General features: G+C 27.2%; 1 protein-coding gene across 1 annotated transcript in view; it reads right to left on the bottom strand.

Moving 5' to 3' along the window:
• LOC123297009 (homeobox protein araucan) overlaps positions 1-17,959 on the bottom strand; it is an 85,153-nt gene that overhangs the window by 8,125 nt on the left and 59,069 nt on the right. The window contains exon 4 of the mRNA XM_044878760.1: positions 4,814-5,130. Within this exon, the coding sequence (XP_044734695.1) occupies positions 4,814-5,130 (317 nt within the window). The remainder of the gene's footprint in view (positions 1-4,813; positions 5,131-17,959) is intronic.

The following is a 17,959-nucleotide window of genomic DNA, read 5'->3' as shown; positions in this document are numbered from 1 at the left end:
TAAAACATTTAAATTTTCGCGGTTTTAATGTCATAATATATCACAGATAAAAATAATATAAACAAAATAAATAGCATGTTAATGATAAGAAAAATAAAATTAAACACAAAATAAAACAGTAATAAATAATTTAATTCAATTTTGTTAAAGTGATACTGGCAATATAATGCCCTATCACCTCTCTATTTTATTACCAAACACACACACACACACTCTAGGGGTAAAACGTTGTGAGAGTGGCACCCCTTTCACAACAGAATTAAATATATGGACCAACAAAATATAGAAGGGTGCCTTTCCAACAAAACAGTTTATTAAAAGCCACTTTCCCGTCATCATTATTGAAATGGCTCATAGCCTTTCAAAACAAACCACTTTCAACACACACACATACACATAAGACGAGGGAAAACCAATTTTCTTTATCACACATTCAACATATTCCCTATTTTCTATCTTTTTTATAACCATTTAATACATGTGTTCTTTTTTTATTTCTATGTAGAAAACAGAGATGGAATTATATTTGATACTTTTTTTTCACCAAAAGGCACATTGACTTGCGTCATTTGTTTGACGACAATGTTCAGTTTTAGAGGAAAACCACACACGTACTGTATATATTTGTACACAATCGTTTTATCTTTGTTTACATGCGTTTGTTGTACTTGATGCGGAATAAAGAGAGTGAAAGACTGTTTTTTAAAAAAAAGGGTATAATTGTATTTTATTTTTCGGGGTAAATTTGATATGTTTATATTTAATGTTGACATTTTTAAGGGATGTTTTTTTATATATGTTATAAAAGAGATTCGTCATCAAATTAAGAAGTTTTTTTTGTATTTAATTTCGTATTTATGATAACGGTGCGTATATATAGAGGGTGCAAGATTAAATAAGGCACAGACGTTTCAAATTTGCCAAATTAATATACATAAATTTAGTATTTAATTAAAACATTAATTGTGCAATGAATTGATTTATTTTTGACAAATAGATGCAATATATCAAATCCAGATTTTGAATTTTCTGGATTTAATTGAATATTGTGATAAATTGTTCCACCAGGACTCTTACTAATTTGGATTCAATTGTACCTCAATTTTCCCATTCATCAGATTCCTATACAGTTAAGAATAGAAGTGATAATCTACTAATAGCTGAAATATTTTCATATAGCCAAAAGCCACAATCACAATCCTGCAAATTTAGTCAAACAGAACTTTCCAACTTCACTTTTTTAAGATTGCTTTTTTAACACTGATACTGCGAGGTTGAAAGTAAAAGCCCCCCCCGCCCCTTCGAAGGAAAGTCAAGATGATTAGGAGCTTTTTGACTTGATCCGGATAGCTAGCATTCTCATTTTTGACACATATTTTATTATTTTAAAATCTATAAACAATTTTACTCTTATTAGATACGGCAAAATCTGTCATTGATCATGACTAATTTTCGTATGAAAAATTTTTGCAGGATCCCGTTAAAAAAAATGTTTCTGAACGTAAAATTGCAGGTTGTCGGTGAATAATCCGACATAATATTGTTTAAACTACCAGCAATCTGCACTTTTACATTCAGAAGCATGTTTTAAGCGGGATCCTACAAAAATTTTCATGCGAAAATTAACCATACTCATCGATACAATATATATTATTAAAGCTAGACTAAAAAAAATTTGAATAACTAAGGCTGAGAGCGATTTTAGCGCAAATTTTTAGTAGCGTCGATAAAGCTATAACGTATTATTGAATTGGTAAAACACATGTTGAAGAAAACACGCTTTTGATACAACGTGTGATATCATCCTAAAAATTGACAATAATTCAGTAATAAAGTAAATAATATTTTGAATAACAATTTGTTTTACATAAAAATAATTGTATGATTTAAGATATTTTTTAATAAGCAACTTGAACAATATAATAAAAAAAAAAAGCATAATACTTTTACGTATGAATAAAAAATAATATTTTCTACCCTCCAATTTAAAAACTGGAGAGTATAAGTAGTCCATACAGTTGAGTCTACTCTCTTATATGATGTGATATCCCATAATCTGATCAACAGTAGTTAATGCTCATATATATAGCATTATTTAGTCTGTCTTCTTAAGTGAGAATACCACTTTTATAATAAAAACCCTTAGAGCCCCCAACGGTGATTTCATGTGAATAAAAACAGAAACCCCTCATTCAAAACTTCCCAGTATTAAAAGTTTGATATAAATGCATATGTTGTTTAGATATAGTTTTTTTGTGTGTCTTGTTTAGAGTAGTCAAGTGACTTTTCTTTAATCAGACAGAATGATTGGCAAATTGGTTTTCTCTTGATTCAATTAGTTAAATGATCCGAGCTAAATAGTTATTTTATACGCTACTGTATACATATGAATAGATCTTTTTATCCAGTGGGTCAAGTGTATTTCGATTTTTTTCTACAGCCAAGTCATGTTGTTTTTTGTAATATTCGATATTTTAAGATTTTTAAAGTAAAAATTAAATTTTATTAATTGGGATCTATGTCTTTAGTAGAAAGATCCGGCTAAGCTCAATTATGGTAGCTGTCCCAAAACGACACATATAATGTTATTTGTGATCACCAAAAACAGAGATTCATTCTAAACTATGAATCATTAAAAGCTGTTTAAGAATAATAAGGGTGCTTCAACGTCAACGGAATTTTAATTAAGTATAGGTTGTTAAAATATGGCTGATTCAAGGTAGTCAAATGAAAGCTTCACTAAGCTACTTTTAAAGGAGATAAGAAAATTTCATTGATTAATAAGTCAAAATCATGCCACATTTTGGTTATATGTAGGTTTTCCGTCCTTACTCCCGTTGAGTTGCTTTCTCAAAATTCGAGCATATCAATGTTAAAACATCTATGGCTTGATATTTTTATTTTGTCTAAAGACTTCCTCTAAAGGCTTCGCCATGGAAACTTGCGGTACAGACCAACAGCTTGTGATTCTTATATTTCGAAGTTAATCATTTTCGATTTCAATTGGTTAAAGTAGCTTTATAAGTTGTAGTATTAAACTTGATAGTAAAATTTATCAAAATATGGACATAATAGGCTTGTTGACTAAATTTTGTTTATCACTTCAGGTGAAGAAAGAAATCTTTAGTGGTACGAAAAATGTGAACATTAAAAATTCCTAATTAAACAAAGTGAAAGATATAGGTTAGTGACGTCATTAAATCACCATAGAGATATTTAAACAATACATATAAACTTTGTTTTGCAAAATGGAGCTGGACAACTATCTTTGAATGTTTATAACTTCTTCGTTTTTTAAATTCCTTTTCAAATTTTGTCACGGTATCAAGTCTAGTTTTACATTTTTATGCGTAATATGACAAATTCGACATAAAGTAACTACCGTATTTCAGGAATAAATCAAACAACATATTGACATGGATCTTGTTAGAATAGTGGTCACCTTTAACCTTTGAACTAAGAATCTTTGAACAAGTTAAAAAATCGTTAAGAAAAAAACCAAGAATTTTAATTAAAAGCTTTAATTCTGAACAGCCATGCATAATAAACTATTTAGATCATTTAATTCACAGAGTATTAAAGAATAGAAGAGTGGTCTTCATAATTGAATATAAATGTAAGATTAATTCTTTTAAATGTAATATTGTTTACCCCTTGATAAAATAAAAGAGACCTAATGACTCTTCTACACCCTGTATTTATCACAAGCCATCACGTTATCATTATAGCAGACGTCTTCTTTCGAGCATTTCATTTTTGTTTTTCCCCCAATATTTCAATCATCATCATCATCATCATCAACATCACGATTCGGAGAGTTGAGTCGTCGTTATAAGATTTACTCTCACACTTTCAACAAAAACAACGTTCAGATTCCCTTGTGTATGTATGAATAGATAGATATGTGAAAAACCCACACATAGTATCAGACAGAAAACCACCCTTTTTTTGCACATTTTGATAAATAACAATAATGGGTGAGGAAACGGTTTATAAACATCAATTTTTTATTTATACATTTCATCATTTTATTGTGTCTATATATCACATAATATAGGCATATGTTTCAATTTTGATTAACGTTTCAGATATAGGTCTGTTTTTATCTATTTCTACATCAGGAAACATATTTTGGGACACCATTCCAACATTAAAAATTTGTACAAACTTAAACACTCGTTTATTTGGAGCCTATAATAGGAAAAATCGTTTGAAAATTTTCCTAGAGCCTCCTTTATTCCTATCCCTATTATATTATAAATATAAAAGTAAGGTTGTTTTTTTGTTTGCTTGTTTGTTACACTTACACGCGAAAATTTCGGAATAAAATTGAATGAGGCTATATAAAAATATAGCTAATACATCAGAATAACACATGCGCTATAATTTATATAAGGTATATTTAAAAAAAATTAAATTTAAATTTAATGAGAGATTTGTGTAGAAATTTCTTCTTGAATAATAATCCTGGAGTACCATCAAGGCAGAGATAAATCTGATTGATGCACTGGCTCCTTAAAGGTAAAGATTATGTTAGACAGGGCCATGTTTATAGGGCCATAATCTTAACTTAAGTTTGGTTATGGCCGTATGGCCATAACCAAATGAACTTTTTATTTCCATGAACTTTCTATTTTGTTTAATTCTTATTATATTTTGAAGGATTTTTACTTAGGGAATCACATCATACTTGGTTTTTAATTTACGGTAGAGCATAGCAAAAGTTATTATTTTAGTTTAAGATATTTCTTTGTTTATATTTTTACTCATTTTCTCTTACCATAAAAGGGAAAAAAATTAAAATATTGCTTACCTGTGTCATCTCGTTTATCATCCATATCGTCCTTATCTTTGTCATCACTATCTGATAATATTGCATCATCGTCGTCATCTGTTTTATTTTTTGGTTCCCATGTCATTTTATTTTCTTTTTTCAGTCTTCGTCTTGCATTTGCAAACCATGTTGATACTTGTGTTAATGTCATTTTTGTTATAATTGCTAACATAATTTTTTCACCTTTTGTTGGATATGGATTCTTTTTATGTTCATTTAACCATGCTTTTAACGTTGCCGTTGATTCTCTTGTTGCATTTTTTCGACGTGCCGCCAAATCATACCCTGCACCATATCTAGAAAAAATAAAAAGTTAATTAATTTTTCTCACTTTTACCACCATCTGAAATTTTAATCATTTATGAAATCTTATCAAGTCATTTGTATTGATTTTCAAGTTTTATTGAACAATAAGCTTTGTCTTTAGATCAATCTCGCCAAAATTTTCGAATACGAAAACAACATTAAGTAAAAATGAATAGAATTTGAAAACGTTTTGAAAAACAAAAAAATATTATTCACATGTCCTAACAATTATATCGTAATAATTGTATATATTACAAAAATTTAATATTTTATTTTCTAAATAATAAAATAAATTTTTAAATAATCTATAAATCGTGGATTTTAACAGAGGAAACTAGTAACACAAAAAAAATTCATAAATATTTTGTATATTTTTCTATTGCCTGAAGAACACAGATTCATGTATGTACAATATACACAGCTACTCGAATGGTATATAAATACACATACAGGGTGATAATTTTAGAACTTCTAAGGTAATCAGAGAATATCTTAGAAATTTTAGTCACACCGGCATATGATTTGATTGAATTTCATCTTCTCAAAGAAGAAATAAAATAGTGTAAATAATGTCTTTTTTTACAATGACTCCTGTTCAATGCCACGCGGAAATCAAAATTTATAAATGGCAATTAATTGTGGTTTCTCATTGCATCTAGAAAAAAGACGTTGGAAAATTTATGCCAATCTGTACGATGCACGAGAGAGAAAAAAGTAAATTGTTTTCTCAAGTTTGGATTTTTTGCAAGTTCTGAATTTTTATTGTTTTTATGGACTAAGCTCCACAAAACGAAGAGTTTTTACTTTTAAGAAATGTATTTATGTCTCCAAAACTGAAGTTCAAATTATGTCCGTGTTAAAACACAATAATAAAATTATATTTCCCATTTATAAAAATAAATTGACCTGTTTATTACCTTAAGCAAAATTCTTCAATCAAAAAAATAACGCTGTTTTCTCCTAAATATAGTATGAAACCTATATTAAAGTATTTATATCCTAATATCAATAAGGAAAGTGATATCCAAAATCCAAACGTCTTAAAATCCACTTTTTCGTGACGTTGATTCTTACACTTTTCAATATTTTCTATTCTATACCTATGTACAAATATCTCACACAATGGAATTGAATTATTCAAGGTCTAGCCTTAACGATCTAATCCCTAATTTCTTGACTAAATAAGCTGTTTTATCCATTAATAAATTTGTAAAATTTATTTTCTACAGTCTTGTTAGTGATAAATTTCAAACTGATACACACGTGCCAACATACAATTTCATACGAATTTAAAAAATACATTCCATAAATTGAATTTGCACTTGATATCATTCTATGAAAAACACGAGTTCCAACATTCCGTTCCGTTTTTAGAATTGAAGAATTTTAACGATGTTTTGAATTAATGAAAAAGAAGTTTTGTAATGATCATCCTGTAAATGTACAACTGTGTATATACCGCTTCACTAAATTACGATAATTTCTCACGAAATTGTTGTGTAGTTACGAAAAATTTGCATGTAGTAAGAATTATTATTATTATTTTTTTTATATTTTTGTTAAAGAACACAAAAAAAAAAAAATATAAGAAGAATTATGATTGACAATATAATGTTTTGGAGAAAAATTATTAAAGCCAAAAACAGCACTGTCTACACGCAGCTTAGCGTTACCAAATTTATTGTACACAGTAACATGTATAGAGAGTATTTAATAAATATAATATGCATATATTATACGTTTTTTCAAATAATATTTACGCTTTAAATTAAGCTAATTATAATATGTGGTCGATTAGTATTTATTAAATGTGTACCAAGTACCCCTTGCAGGACTCTCTAAACATGTAAGTACCTATTGTCTGATTTTTTTTTGGGATATAATTATAAGGTAAGTGGGTCATCATTAAAGTTTTTTAAGCTTATTAAAATAAAAACGAAATTGAATTTTCGTTTTACTCAGGTATGTAGAAAAAATGTTGGTTATGTTTATGTTCTTTTTAAAGAGATTGAAGTATGTTAGAATAATTGGTATAAAACAGTTTCTATGATCAGATAAACTGAATCTGTTTTGAGATTTGCTATGACTATGTTTTATGGACAATAACAAACAAGGCGGCTCAAGGCAAGAAAGAGACGCATCTTACACCTGCGAGCGATTTAAATTAAATTAATTAACTAGATTTGAAAAACTTTTCAAATTATTGGGAAAATATTAAAGAAATTGGTCTTGGCCTTGCAAATTTTTCAAGACCAAGACCAATTTAATATTACTTTGACAAGACCAATACCAATTCTTTTATCAAACTAAAAATAATTAATGAGCCCCCTAGAAAAGTTTTCAAAGTGCTTTTTTATTATATCCGGGTAAAATGTAAGACAATTACTAATCTACTGTCGGAAGAGCACAGTTTGGGTGACAGACTTTGATTATCTGTTCTCATAATCTTATATAAACAATATACATGTCGATAATTGATTAAGACTCAATCGAAATCGAAGTTCAAAACATCGTTGATGTGCGATCAAAAACAACTCGATTGGCCAAGACCAAGAACAAGATTCCCTTCTGCAAGACCAAGACTGTCTTGGTCTTGGTCTACCCCATCACTTCGTTCCAGATATCACTGGACGATATCTGGAACGAGGTAAACGAAGTTAGTTCAAAAGCAATTAGGTGCCAGGCGTACTTCATCCCTGCCTAATTTCAATAACAAAAGTAATATCCAAAATCCAGCCGTCTTAAAACCTACTTTTTTTTTAACGTTGATTCTTATATCTAGCCTTAACGATCCAACCGCCAGTGATACATTTCAAACTGAAAATTTGACATATACATACCTACACGTGCCAACATACATTTAGAATTTCAAGGAAAGTGAAATCATTTCATATTAATTAAAAAATTACATTCTTTAAATTGAATTTGCACATTATATTATTTCTATGAAAAACACGAGTTTGAGTTTTCTTTTACCAGATAAAAAACACTTAAAATTCCGTTCCGTCTTTATAAAAAATTTATTTATAATTAAAAAATAACGCTTAACCTTAGCATTACTAAAAAATTAACATAATTACTTGTTTGTTATCTCTGCAAAATTTAATAAATAATTATCCGAACTAATTATTTAATTTAATTTCATATTATAATAATAAAATTTAATATAATAACGTTTTGAAATATTTACAATATTTTTATACCGTTCAAAACAGAATAAACTTGTATTGAAAGCAGGAGCAATAAATGTTTATGAAGAAACTCATCAGAAATGCCCTTCAAACAATGTGGAAACTATAATTTGATATATATTTTTTAAAACAATGAAAAAATGAGTCAAATTTCAAGATATTAAATAAATTTGTATAACATTTTTTTTATTATCTTCCTTTCTCTATAAAATAACGATTCGGTTTTGAGAAAATCACTAATGATGTAAACAGTAAATATGGCAGTCATAAGCGGGCTTAAATCTTTATTAAAAGAGTAGACTATTTTTTACTAGTTCCTTTATAAATTTGAACAGTGTTTTCTGTAATCCATTTTAAGCATTTTTTCGTAGTTTTACGGCAGCGATTGTAGCAAAATCATTTTCCTAACAAAATTTAGATAACTGGAAACTCTAATTCAGAAAATATTGAACTTGCTCTTAAAGGCAATATTCATCATGGTTTGCTTAAAATATTTTATAACATTTACTAAAATAAATAAATGAAATAAATTTTTTGAATAGTATAACATATTCAAAATTGATAATTCAATAAAGTAAATGTTAAAAGAATTACTCAATTATTAACAAACAATAAAATATTAACAATTTAAATAAATAATAAAAATAATAATTTTAATAATAATATATAATTATTAAAATAATAAATAAACACAATAATTTCTCATAGGTAGGTAGTTCAACGTTGTAAGTACATAACGTTCCTACCTAATTTTGTAATAATAATATAATAATAACGATCTAATAAAATAAAGAATTTGTGGTGTATAACTAAATAACTTTATAACAGAATAATTAAAAAAAATAAATTTTTATACACAATTTGTTTTTATATGGTTCCGTAGATAGTTAATAATTCCTATAAATATAATTACAACTTTTCTCATGATCAATATTTCCATTTGACTAATATTCACCGAGACATTTCAACTTTTTAATTCCTCCTGTATTAAAACTACCTTCCTATATCGGTTATCAAGGATATCGGATATCAAGGCTAAATCGCTTTTTGAAGCTACAACATTTGTCAAAATTTAAATTGTTTTGGATCGTTTTTTTTCTCTTTCTAACGCAAAATCAATTTGACCTACTGACTTCAAGTGTATTTGACCTACAAACCTAAAGCATTATACATAACTGATACCTAATTATACCATCACGCTTTCATTAATGCCATGCTCAAAAAGAAGAAGGACACATTAATTGATTATTGCAATAAAATTGTTTATGCAAATACTGTTGGATAATTTCGTAGTTTTTACGACCGAACAGCTGCGTCTTAAATCTTTTCATACTTTAGATATTCATATTTTCGCAAAAAACATTTCTACATAAGAAAAACGAGAAACGAAAACGATGAGGTAATCGAAAGAGCAAACGAGAGGTAGAACTGTACTTTATTCCTGGCTTGGAAAATGATTGAATAACTTTTTAAAATGATGTTGATACTTAAATAACTTGTCAATAGGAAAATATTTATTCAATGATTATACACCCGCATAGCTTAATTTTTCACCAGGTCCCTTGCAAAAGCTTAATTCCATTGCATTTGATATTTGACTACTCTCTAAAACTGAAAAAAAAACCCAAAACGGACTTAAAGATGTTTTTTTTTCTGTGATAAATTTATTTTTGCTAATTGACATGATCTAGCTGGTAAAACACTTGCATAAATCCAAGAGACTTGGATTTATGGTAAAAATCCGAATCAATTCCCTTTAAATTTAATGTAAAGTACTTCAAAAAATTTGAAATTGATGTTAAATTTCTGTAAATGAAAATTTGTGGATTCTCTTATACTGATTACTAAAATTCCTAATATTGCCAGTGTAGAGTCTATTAGTTCCACATTCATACAGAAGTGAGCCCATCAAACAATGCTTCATATGGACCCCATTTAGTATGGTTTTATGATTTCTTACCAGTTTTAATTTTTATATTTTGATACACACAAAAAAAAAATTATTTAATCAAACAATATTTATGTACATATGAATATGTTCTCATAAAACTATATTTATGAATCGTTAAAATTGCCTGTAACAAAATGATTATGTAAATAGTTATCTAGTTATAGTAATAAATAGACCATAATTATCTACCAAAAAAAAAAGAAATTAAATTTATGTATTTTTAACTATTTCAAAAACATGCAAATTTAATAGACACGCACAACAAATTTTTTTTGTGTTTGATTTTTGGTATTTTCTAACTGTTTTATAAATCTGCAATCATTACTAAAATATAAATTTATTCAATTATTTAATAGATGTTGGTATTATGTTTTGAATTTTATAATATTTTGGGTGGTGTCTCTATTCATGAAATATTATAACAGAGCGTAAAGTTTTGTGACATGATTTATTTTATAGGTGATTTTAATGGTTTTTTGTTTTTCATAAAATCATAACTGAATCGATTTATTTTTTCAAATGAAATTCAAATTCAAATAAATGTCGGAAAATAGTATCACATTTTCATGTTTGTTGCGTGTTGAAATTTTAAATTCAAATTAATTCAACACTTTTCGGCGAAATTTTAAAAAAAATATTTTTTTTATTCCTTACTTACTACAAAATAGAACTCCTACTATTTTATAGGATAGCACTAAATTTCATTTAACTTTTTTAATTAATTTAGCATTTAAAAATAAAAATTTTTTGGTACAAGAAAATATTTGTTTGCTTTAATTTTTAAGCAGTCAAAAACTTATTCTTCTGAATTAAGAATTGAGATCGTTGACTCAAAAAATATTTACTTGTTATAAGAATATCAATACAGCCAATTGAATGTGTTTACTTTAATCCAGAAATTTTTTTTGCTGTGTTTTATTCAATACAATCGCTTACTTCGAAAATATCCACGTATTTATCACCAAAGTTCTATTTTTCCTACATCTTAATGCAGCCTATTCAATGGAAAAATCATAATTTCAATTATTGTGAACCTTATAGTTTTGACAAATACATGAAGTACCAACTATATACAACCTGTCAAATACGTAATATAATTGAGTTTCTACATTTTAACAGACAAAATGTTAATAATTTATAATAAAATTTTATATTCAAAATAAATTTTAACTAAAAATTTGCACAGTGTGTATATATATATACCAGACATTAGCCTATAATAGTTTTTAATGGGTCTATTACGATAGTTTTTTTAATGAAATTATTTTTTTCATATCAGCTTTGATATCTAAGCTATCATTGTACCTCTTTACTCGGATAAAGTTAATGCCTTTGGCACCTTTGGAAAAAAATCAATAAAAAAATATTTGCGCAAATTTAAATGTTTTGAATATTATGAGCTTCCACATAAAAGTCATACATTTCCTTTAATATTGTCTATGGTGTGGTATCACATGATACACCACACAGTCTGTACTACTTTACTATTATAATAGAATATACAATGATCGTTATTATATTATAGAAAGCAAAACATCAGAATTTATTGTGAATAAAATAGCTGATTAAAATAATATGATAAATATACAATAATATAAATTACATATAAAATTGATTTGATCAAATATTATGTACATAAATACATATACATTTTATGTTGTACATAATAAATGTATGTAAAAGAGATATATAATAATGTCCTTTCATATCAGACCGTCAGCCCATAATTAAGAGATATTTTCATGATTTTATTTGTCTGCTTTTTTGGAGGATTGTCGAATGAATGTACTGAGATTTTTATATTTTAGAATTTTTGTACGATTCATTTTTCTACCGTATATGTTAAATGAATATTAATGAAAAGAAAAAAAAATAGAATGAAATGCTAAAAACAAACCTACTTTATTACCACTTATCGTTCTGATTTGCTTGATGTTTGGGAGGTAAAACCAAAAAAAAGCGCAACAAAAACCGAAAAAAGGTTATTTAGGAAACTAAAACTTTTTCAATCAATTCAGCTTGCCATGCATTTTTCGTAAATATAAAAATTTTTATAAATGTCAATTTGTATTTTTGTCAAAATTTTATGTTTTATCATTTAAAAATGTTCAGTTGTGAAAGTTTTTAGAAGTTAAAGTTAACAGAGATATTTTAAAGTAAGTACAATGAAATTTTTATGCTATGTCATAATAAATATTCTGATCAAACCAAACGTAATTTACGCACATGTTGGGTTGACTACTAAATCAGAAGTATGTCTTTTTTAAACTTCAATTACTTCATACAATAAAAACTAAAAGTAGCAGTAAAATTTAATTCTTTAAATTAATTCAAAGAAGTATTTGACTTCTAAAATTGATACTTTAAATTGTCAAAATATATCTTGTTACTTATTACCGGGTGTTCCACAACATCCCTCGTTTTTTTTTTACGTATTTTGATGTCGAAACTATCCTTAACATATTTCACATACAAAAACACTCGATTTTTCGTAAATTTTCCACTAGAGTGACGGTTAAAATATCAATTTTGTAACGAAATTAACTATTATCAATCTTAAGCCCATAGCTGCTAGAGGTGCTTTTCAGTTCAGATTTTTACTACCTCTGAAACACCAGCATGTGGAATATTATATGTGAAACTGAGTTGCAAGTAGTATAAACATGTTGTTATTGCAGGTTTTTCCAAGTTTTTGGATCATAACCCGTATAATAAAACATGAAACTTTAAAGTACCACCAAAAATTAGAAGAAGAAAATATATTTCAAATCGTCGGTACTCAGAAATACTACTAGTAGCTTCCTAAAGAAACAGTGCCAGTAGTTAAGGGGCTAAGAAAAAGGCAAAATAAAAGAATTAATGCTTGATAATGGGCTTTCAGTCTAATATATAATATTAGTATTTAATACATAAACATATTTGTAATTTAACAAGTTACTAAATGTTCATTATTATGTTGTTATGTAATAGACAAACATTGTATATTTATGTTTATAATATAACTGAATAATAATCTACATAATAATATATTTTTATGCACGGACGGTTTCTGTGTAGGTAATTTTCCTTGAGAATAGTGTAAACGAAGGTGGAGATTTCAAAAGACATAAGTTTTGTTTATTTTTATTTTTTTTATTAATGAATTTAATTTTAATTGACACAAAGTCATGAATTTGTGTTTTTAATTAGTAATTAATAGATTGTAATTGTCTTTTTATGTCAAAATAATCTTGATATTTTCTGATATATAATATATTCATACATTACAATACTCTTGAAGTAACCATAATAGTTGAAATGGGTACAATTTAAATTGGAAAGATAATTTTTAAAAGAGCTGTATAAATAAAAACTTCAACAGCCGATAGTCTAAGGAGCCAAGTTAATGTAGCAAACTGTTCTGTCGCAGTTTCTTGGCTGATACCGACTCCAAAAATAGCAATAATTGTAACTTCATTACATTATCGTAATAAATTGATTGACTTTTAAGTAGACTAATATATTTCAATTCATTTTACTTAGGAGAATTGTAAAAAATATTTTGATTATGGTTTGTTATTCAGATACGCCATTATTTTTTATTTTTTACTGCATACCTACTAATTTGTTTTGGAATAGATTTATTTTTTGAAGTCGGTTTTTATTTTGTATCTGAAAAAGATTACGCATTTCTCGCTTATTAAAAACGACAAATTACCGTAAGGAAGATCCTGTGATTATCTTATTATTTTTTCTGTAAGCCTAATTAATTACGGAGAGTATAATGCGGAGAGTAAAATAAGTTACGGAGAGTATAATATTTTAAGAACAATTCTTAATATTATTCTGATAGATTGTTATAAGGAAAACGTCCATAGAATTTATACTTCATACATCAAAGTTCTTATATAAATCCGTACATCTTAAATAAAATCTGCATTTTTTACGAAAATGGCCTACAAAAGTTCTCAGATCTTTGTTATTTCATAAAAAGTGGTAGGCCTATATCACATTGCTGTTAGAAGAGTACCGCTACTGCCTGATTTGAATAATATGATGTTGCATTCATTATGAATATCATATAATATCAAATAATTATTTATTATATGCAAATATTAAATATATTATATGTTTGCATCAAATTTGTAATTATTTTGTAAAATTAAATTCAGTATGAAAAATTTACATAAAATAAATATGTTTATATAATGTAGGTATTTAAATATCAATTGTTTCTAGATGATATTTCCTCAATTTCAACATACAAATTTATTGTTTTGGTAGTAAACTGAAGAATATCAACGGATGTTAGCAAAAATATTAGTAATTTTGGAAAAAAAAATTTTTTCATAGAATAGAAGAAAACTGCGAGAAAATAGAGCTCCACGTATTTTGAATTTCCATTTCAGATTGGGAAAATGTTATATAATCCCCATCCTAAATCGTGTCAATTTCCTATACAATGGAAATTGGTTCTTTGACTCTTTTACAAATTAGTTTTTTACCTAATTTGCTTACAAATTTTCAAATCCACGTTTGTTTAGAATATCAAATTTAAAAACAACTGGCTTTATTTTTTACCAATTCCTACACTTTTCTTCGTCCAAAATTTCATAATTTTCAATATTGGAATCAAACTTTATAAAAAGACTTTCGATATCTTCACAAGTCTTCATTATAATTGAATGAAATTGGTACTTTGGTAATATTAGTTGATACGTATTTTCAGCTTTATTTCAAAAAAAGACAAAGTAGTTTCTGCGTGGTAAATTTTTACGTCAAAAATGATGACTCTCTAACTTGAAAATAGAAGTATTGTCAAATGTAACTTACAAACACTAAAAAAAAAATCAATTCCCTTTTCTTGGATGAAGCAAAAAAATAAAAACGTTTTAAATAAAAACAACAAATACAGCAAATTGATTGTACTGAGAGAGATAAAATAATACATACAATACACATGTGAATTGTTTGCTTTATATAAATTTATTTTCATCTCCGCCCTGTGTATTTTTCTTGTATAGATACATTACAGATACACCGAACTGATAAATAGATACACTACAATCAAATTGAATATAGCAAGGAAAAAAATAATAAAATATAAGTTTACAAAATTGTATCAATATTTCTATGGGTAATAAAAAATCGTTGTTCCCAATTGAACGCCTGAAAAAATTTCTCTTTTTTTTTAAAAAGTTTTTTGTGGATATCATTATGTCAGTATCGGTATGAACGCCACACTAATTTGACAATTGTAGGAACGGTAACATTAGCAATAGTTTTGGCGGACGAGTCAATGCGATATCGGAGTCTGGCTAATACTGGTTGACGACACCCACAATACTTCTGATAGATAGTGTTCGATACTGTAATATTACTTATGCTAATATATTGTTACTATCATTTGTCTCTAGATCATACTAAAGTGTAGTAAACGTCCTACATTTCTTATTGTGTTCACTATTCAAATATATAGCACTCAGATAATTTTTAAAGTTTCAAATCAATACAACATAAAAACGATCAGGCAATGTTATTACAGATAGAATAAACAAATTATGTAAGGAACAAAATTAATCTTAATACTAATTCTCTAACATGTTTTTTCCTAAGCGGTACATTTTTGGGCAGCTTTTCTACTTTTCGTCATTAGCCAAGACGATAAGATATTAAAATGACAATGAGATATAACTCATGGCGAGAGAAATAATATGAAAGTTATAATATATCACTCTATCAATGTAACAGTGTTACCAACCAACATCTATAGTTTTTCTATGAAGTTATTTCTTGAAATATAAATCAGTTTGGAATGAAGATACTTTTGAATATATAACCCTTAAATATTAAAGAAATCGTTCGAAGACAAGTGCCAAATAGAAAAGATTGTGGACTCAATTCCTTCAACGATTTATATATTTTTTCATGAAAGTTTTGAAGTGCGTAATGTTCTGTTCAAAATATTTGTTTATCAAAGTATTAACTTTAAAATCCAAAATTGGTATGGTATGCTAAATAATGCCAAGTAAGAAACTACCAATAAAATCTAATTCCACAGTTTACCAACAGAGGCGTAACAGTTGTCTAATATTTAACAACTGTTTTGATATAACAATTTATTTGAAAACATTTGACAATCGTATTGTTAAATTTTATACGAGATTTTCTTATTAGAGGTGCTCCGAATATAAATTTATTTGTAAAGTAACATAGAATACTCAACCCTGTTAAAACAGTTATTACAAAACTAAAACGAACAAGAGAAAGGCGGTCGATTGGTCTCGTTTTCAATTCTAATACAAACTATATTTACTTCAACAAGAAAACATTCTCATCTATCTATCTCCTCAAACTTGAATGACTGACTTTTTGTGTAATAACAGTGTGGTCCATCAAAAATGTACTAAAAATGACAAAATTAATTTGGTGGAAGCGATGTAAAACATTGCTTACGCGGTCTGAATTTGTTCTTGCTAATAATATTATAATTTAAGTAGCTGTAAACTACCCGCTTTTCTGGGCAATATCCCCACTTCCACTTCTCCCCCAATACCTCCTTAGGAGTTATAATTTGGTAATGTACACGTCATGCTCTTTTATTTGATACCCCACTTGGGTATATTTGAAAATATTCGATTATTCATTCCCCCTTTCTCGCTCCACCTTTCCACTCCACGAAGGTTAAAAATAGAGAAAAAAAATTCTTGAAGCCGGTTGTATAACTTTTTCAACATTTGAGCTTTAATCGATGCACTGCGTTTTAAGTTTTTGAAGCACATCCCTTTCCTCCAATTTCAACTCCTTACTCTACTATATTATATATTTATTACATATAAAAAACTTTCTCTTGAATCACTTTATCTATTAAAAGAAAAACATCATCAAAATTCGATACGTTGTTTTAAGATCTAAGCATAAATATGGACATGATGGGTACAGACAGTGGGAAGCGACTTTGTTTTGTACTATATATTGATAAGTCAAAAAAAGTGTGTCCTTTCCTTGCCCGAAAATACGAAAAAAGGTAAATATTTTAAACCAATTTATTTTAGTTGAATTCGAAGGTGTATGTGTTTGTTTAGAAAACATAGTTTATATAATTTTCAATTGGAGACTTTTTTTTCGAAAATTAAAATTTTGCATATGAAAACATCTCTAGTATTATTTGAAACGCTTTTTGTATGCAATTTTTGCTTATTTTTATGCAAAGAAGTTTTTTTTTTAAATTTTCAATATAATATATTTTATTAAAATTTTCGCTTCTATTTGTTGGACCAATCTGTATTATATACCTCCAATAAGTAATAGAGATAATGCAGTGATTCGATATAGAGAAGTTAAGTTTATATATTATCAAAGAGAAATCAAAAAACTGTTAGGGGAAAAAATATCTACTTTATTCAATTGATTCACATAGATGTCGGATTGGTATCTAATATACTTACCACTACCTTCAACCGTTATACTCACTGAAATATATATTCACATTAAATAGGTTTATTTTCAGGCATGTTTCTACTCTTTACTCTTCTTTTTTTCTCTTATTCAATTGCTCTATCCATTAACGATTGATATAGAAAAAAATCACAATTCTTAATGAAAATTTATTGATATTTAATTAGATACATTGCAGTTGAATGGAAAAAATAAATTGTAATTTAATGTTATTTGTATGTCTTTTCTTTTTTTGTGTAT

Source organism: Chrysoperla carnea, chromosome 3, assembly GCF_905475395.1.
Source record: "Chrysoperla carnea chromosome 3, inChrCarn1.1, whole genome shotgun sequence".
In the NCBI taxonomy this organism is placed as follows: Eukaryota; Metazoa; Arthropoda; class Insecta; order Neuroptera; family Chrysopidae; genus Chrysoperla; species Chrysoperla carnea.
This window is presented reverse-complemented; position numbering and strand designations above follow the sequence as displayed.